The sequence below is a fragment of the Cyprinus carpio genome, chromosome A18 (genome assembly GCF_018340385.1).
Source record: "Cyprinus carpio isolate SPL01 chromosome A18, ASM1834038v1, whole genome shotgun sequence".
Lineage (NCBI taxonomy): Eukaryota > Metazoa > Chordata > Actinopteri > Cypriniformes > Cyprinidae > Cyprinus > Cyprinus carpio.
This window is the reverse complement of record NC_056589.1, coordinates 13,807,143-13,813,067: the sequence shown is the minus strand read 5'-3', so window position 1 is coordinate 13,813,067 and position 5,925 is coordinate 13,807,143. Positions and strand designations below refer to the sequence as shown.

The window sequence follows — 5,925 nt, the reverse complement described above, 5'->3', positions numbered from 1 at the left end:
GAGAGATTCAGGGGCTTCGTGAGTTTCTTTTACATCTCCGTCCCAGCAATGATGAGTAATACACTTCTCAAAACATTCACCACTCCATTTGAGAATTTCACCGGTTGTCCATTTGATGTGCGGCTGGTGGGCGTTTAACCAGGGGCGTCCCAGGATGATGTCCGCGGTTGAGTCCTCCAGCACCATGAACGTGATGTCCTCCTGATGCAGGCTGCCAACGCGGAGGGATAGTGTAGGGGAGTAATGGCGGACACAATCACAATCACAACACAATCAGAATTCCGGTGATTGTGAATGAGTAGGCGTGGCATGTGGAGAGGGTGCAGGCTGTGACTCCGTGACAAAAACTTTATTGCCATGATCAGACATTTACATTTATCAGAATATTATATATCTATTATTCAGAACATTATGTAAAGAGTTCAAAATGAAGGGACAATAAAGCCAATACATGACAATGAATATAAAAATAAAATAATATAATATAATAATATATAAATAATAATAATAATATACAAATATTACAGGAAAAAAGATCAGTTAACAGATTTACAAGAATGTGGTATGGATAAAAATGTTTTCTTGTAAGCCTATTTTATTTTCTATTCTTACATATTCTTTTAACATTTACTCATAACAAACTTAATTTGAATGCTGTCTAGGTGACATGGCACACAAACTAATATAGCCTATATAGGTAAAATTCTCATTTCTAAATTCTGCATTTTTATCATTTTTAATTTAAAATAAAATATTAATTTATACATTTTCCAGATAATCCTAGGTTGCTCATGGCCATGGGAAAAATATGTAGCTCCCTCAACATGGGGTCATAACTTCACATCGCATGGCGTCAAAATTACCTTGTGGCCACAACAATTTATCACGTTACCTAGAGTTAATGTCCAATCAAACTCTCGGCTCCTTGGCTGTCAACGAGAGGAATATCTTTACTTCCTCAACAGACCACGAAACAGCCATTATTTCGTTGTTTAAAAAAGTTGTGCTCATACGAAACTGTTGTGTTAGTTTAAAAAAAGTTGCGTTTGATCCTTGTCACAAGTTCAATGACGCAGGTAGTGACAATTCTCTTCGGCATATCAGTGATCAGCAGGGTTTACACGTCACATTTTGGTAATGGTATGGCTCGCTTGGAGCCTAAGCTGAGGTGGTACTGAAAAAAGTACCATGTACCAGGTACTGTACACAGTACTTTTGTGTACCCAAATCACCCCCCCCCCCACACACACACACCTACCCCGCCCCTCCCCCCAGTTTGTACCCCCTCACAAAGTGCATGTTGCCCCTGGAAGGATGTGCAATTAATTTAACATGATAGCTGACCAAATCATTAATTAATTCTGGTCAAAACACAGACTTTTACACAGATTATAGCATAAACAAAGGGTTTTTTTTTTATTGAAATTGCCCAGTACAGACTCTGACAGATATATGCATATAGTAATCATTTAGTCTGATAAATAACATTCTTCATACCTTTGTACTTGATAGTATCACTTAACCATGGTTCATAATATGCTGCATCACTGCCACCACAGTAAATTTTATTGCTCAGAAAAAGTCAAATGCATGACTGACATCTAGAGGACACTCTAAAAAATAAAATAAAATAAAAATAATAAATTAATTAAATTAAATAAATACATAAAACACTTGCAAGAAGAAAACATTAATAGTAGATATAATTGATCATTGGTGTAAGATAATTGTTTCACATTAGTCAATCAACAGCAGTTAAATATGCATGCATAAAATGTCCTTTATCCCATCAATACTGTTGTCTATGTTGGGAGGGATTGGAGAGTGACGTCCTGCTTTCCAGGGATGCCCACTTGGCATCGGCTGCTCTTTTAAAGCAACACCCCACACAAGCTTCATCAGAAATTAGTTAGTAGAGTGGCTAAGTGGATCAGCAAGATGATGTGGATCATTCTGTATATTTTTCTATACCTGTCATTTAACTGTATCTCTGCCGATTCAATCCTCAAATCAGGTACCTGTCAGCTCCAGGGACGCTTCAAGTTGAATGGAATGCAACAGGACGGAGATTTTATACTTGGAGGCCTATTTCATGTTCACTTTTTCACAGTGTTCCCAGAGCTGAGCTTCAGAATGGAGCCAGAACCACCATACTGTGAAAAGTGAGTCTGGTCTGGGATCATTATGACTACAGAACTAAAAAAAAAAAAATAAATTAAATAATAATAATAATTACATTAATGTTAAGTTCTACTTGCCTCCTTTTACCTAAGCTCACTTCAAATTATGCGCTGATAATATATATATATATATATATATATATATATATATATATATATATATATATATATATATATATATGTATAACCACGTTTGCATAATATGGTTCCATGAGTAATGCTTGATCTCAAATGTATTTTCTGTGTACTAATGCTTGTATTAATTAATATTTTAATTACTAATATCTTATTACTCCATGCCAACATTTATATTATTATTTTTTTTTTTTTTTTCAGATTTAATATAGAAATCTTCCAGCAGGCACAGACCATGGCTTTTGCAGTAAATGAGATCAATAAGAATCCAAACCTGCTGCCTAACATCACTCTTGGTTACCATCTTTATGACAACTGTGTGAGATTAGGAATAGCATTCCGGGCTGCCATATCCCTGGCTAGTGGAACAGAGGAGTCCTTCTCCAATTTAAACTGCACTGGCCCTCCTCCGGTCATTGGGATTGTGGGGGATCCAAGTTCAACTCCTTCCATTGCAATTTCTAATGTTCTGGGGCTGTTTCGAGTACCTATAGTAAGATGACATTAAAAAAAAAGAAAAAAAGTAAAAGAAAATATACTATGTATTTTGTGTTTTTTAGCCATGTTATTTAGCCAACTTGTTTTTTCCCGAAATTGCTTTTGTCTGAAAAACAAACAAACACATACAAAAAAGCACTGATGATTATCACTCTGTTTCTCTGTCTCATGTCTTTATTTATTTCTCCATTTTCCCTAACTAATTAGGTTAGTCACTACGCCACCTGCTCCTGTTTGAGTGACAGAAAAAAGTACCCCTCTTTCTTCAGAACAATTCCCAGTGATGCCTTCCAGGTGCGTGCTATGGTTCAGATTTTGAGGCATTTTGGATGGACCTGGGTTGGTCTCATCTACAGTGACGATGACTATGGCATCTATGCTGATCAGTTATTTCAACAGGAAATGCAACTGTTTGGGCATTGTGTTGCCTTTTCTGAAATACTTCCCCATGATAACAACCTCAGAGACATTCAACGTATAACAGGAGTGATTGAGGCCTCTACAGCTAGAGTGGTTGTTGTTTTTTCAACTTCATCCTTTCTGATACCTTTGATGGAGGAAGTGGTGTTGCAGAACATGACAGGCAGACAGTGGATTGCGAGTGAAGCTTGGACCACCTCTCCTGTATATCACACTCCACGTTTCCTACCCATCCTGGGGGGCACACTGGGCATTGCTATCAGGCGTGGAGAGATTCAGGGGCTTCGTGAGTTTCTTCTACGTCTCCGTCCCAGCAATGATCAAAAAAATAATATAGTAAGGATTTTTTGGGAGAACATGTTCAGGTGTAGTTTTGAAAATTGGGGTAGAGCAATAGATGGAGAGCAAGTGAAAAAGGTGTGTACAGGACAGGAGGATCTGAGCAACACTGACACACCATACACTGATGTTTCGGGGTTGAGAGCAGCTTATAATGTCTATAAGGCAGTTTATGCCCTGGCACATGCACTTCATGACCTGATGCAGTGTGAGGAGGGGAGAGGACCATTCAGTGGGAACAGCTGTGCTGATAAAACCAACCTGAAACCCTGGCAGGTAAGACCCCCAAGTATAGTGATCATTCTCTCCAGGCATATAGAAGAGCTGAAGATGTAAAAGCAAAATATGTACTCTATATTTTTTTTCAAATTTCATATAAACATTTAACACTTGTCCTGCCTACCAACTGTACAGCTGGTACACTACCTACAAAAAGTGAACTTCACCACAGGTTTTGGGGATCATGTGTCATTTGATAAGAATGGAGATGCTCTGGCCATCTATGATGTGCTGAACTGGCAGCCAAACTCTGATGGATCGATAAGGATTCACACAGTTGGTGTAGTAAATAAAGGGGCGGCAACAGAGATGGTGCTCACACTGGATGATGATTCAATATACTGGAACTTTGAGACCAAAAAAGTAATAAACAGTACATGTTAATGTCATCCTTTTTGCAGTTTTATGATCTATATACAAGTCAAAGCTATTAGACAAACAAGGATAAATTAATGGAAAGCTTGTTATTATGTAAGAGATGAAAAATGCAATACATTAAAAAAAAATATATATATAGCAGATGATGTTTCTTTCAGCCCCCAAGGTCTTTGTGCAGTGAGAGCTGCCCACCAGGCACTAGACAAGCCAGGAGAAAGGGCCTTCCTGTCTGCTGTTTTGACTGCCTGCCATGCGGAGATGGAGAAATATCTAATACAACAAGTGAGGAAATTATTGTTGGCAAAATTTGAATATAACTTGAAAGTAATTAACTCTTCAATTCACACCTTCTCTCATTTATCACTCACAGATGCTATTGAGTGTACAGTCTGTCCAGATGAGTTCTGGTCGAATTCAGATAAGGATCAGTGTGTCCCAAAAGAAGTAGAGTTTCTGTCCTATGAGGATCCTCTAGGCATCTCCTTGACCACTGCATCTCTGCTTGGCACCTGCATCTGTGCTCTTGTTATGGTCATCTTTGCTCTTCACCGTAACACTCCCATAGTTCGTGCCAACAATTCAGAGCTCAGCTTCCTACTGCTGTTGTCACTCAAATTGTGTTTCCTGTGTGTGCTGCTGTTCATTGGCCGGCCACAGTTGTGGACATGTCAGTTAAGACATGCTGTGTTTGGCATAAGCTTTGTCCTGTGTATCTCCAGCATCCTGGTCAAGACTATGGTGGTAATAGCTGTTTTCAAGTCATCTCGACCAGAAGGAAAAGGAGCGATGAAATGGTTTGGAGCAGCTCAACAAAGATGCACAGTTTTGGTCCTAACAGCCCTCCAGGTTGTGATATGTGCAGTCTGGCTATCAACTGCATCTCCAACACCACATAAAAACAACCAGTATACTCGCTCTAAAATAGTATATGAATGTGCTATTGGTTCCGTGGCTGGTTTTTCTATGCTGCTGGGATACATTGGACTGTTGGCAGCAGTAAGTTTTCTTTTAGCCTTCCTGGCAAGAAATCTTCCAGATAATTTTAATGAAGCAAAGTTCATCACTTTTAGCATGCTGATCTTCTGTGCTGTCTGGATTGCATTTGTTCCAGCATATGTGAGCTCTCCAGGGAAATATGCAGTGGCTGTAGAGATATTTGCTATTTTAGCATCTAGTTTTGGATTATTGGTGGCCATATTTGCCCCAAAGTGCTACATCATCCTTTTACATCCAGAGAGAAACACTAAAAATGCCATCATGGGAAGAGAAACACAAAATAAATAGTTTTACATTACTACGGTGTAAAATTGTGTGAACTTTTGACTAATCGTCAATTACTTCACTGATTAGTTTTGTAAATTAGTTTATATATTTGACATTTTGCTTATATTGTTTATTCAGCTTTTGCAATAGTTATGATGTGATGTGACTTTACTGGAGGGCCAATTACAGAGCTGGTGCAAATGATCAGATGTTCAGATGCTTTCTTGAGAAAACTGCTGTTTTCTCACCACTGTCATATTTGTTGGGTGTTTGTTTCATTATTGAGAAGAAAGCATGCAGCACATATTAACACATTCAAATAAATGCCACTCTCAGCAGTGTCGGAATGTTCACTAACAGTAAACCGCTGCTTCCATATATAGAACTTTTTTTTCCCTTAACCAAAGAACGAAAAAGAACTTAGTCGTGACTA

The 5,925-nt window shown here is 38.4% G+C and overlaps 1 protein-coding gene across 1 annotated transcript; it reads left to right on the top strand.

Annotated features, from left to right (window-relative positions):
• Positions 1–1,632: 1,632 nt before the first annotated feature.
• Positions 1,633–5,513, top strand: LOC109110771 (extracellular calcium-sensing receptor-like). The gene is made up of 6 exons (XM_042775049.1): positions 1,633–2,162; positions 2,517–2,808; positions 3,021–3,848; positions 3,987–4,214; positions 4,388–4,511; positions 4,600–5,513. The coding sequence occupies exons 1-6, from the start codon at positions 1,939–1,941 to the stop codon at positions 5,511–5,513; spliced, it is 2,610 nt and encodes an 869-aa protein (XP_042630983.1). The 5' UTR covers positions 1,633–1,938.
• Positions 5,514–5,925: the final 412 nt, after the last annotated feature.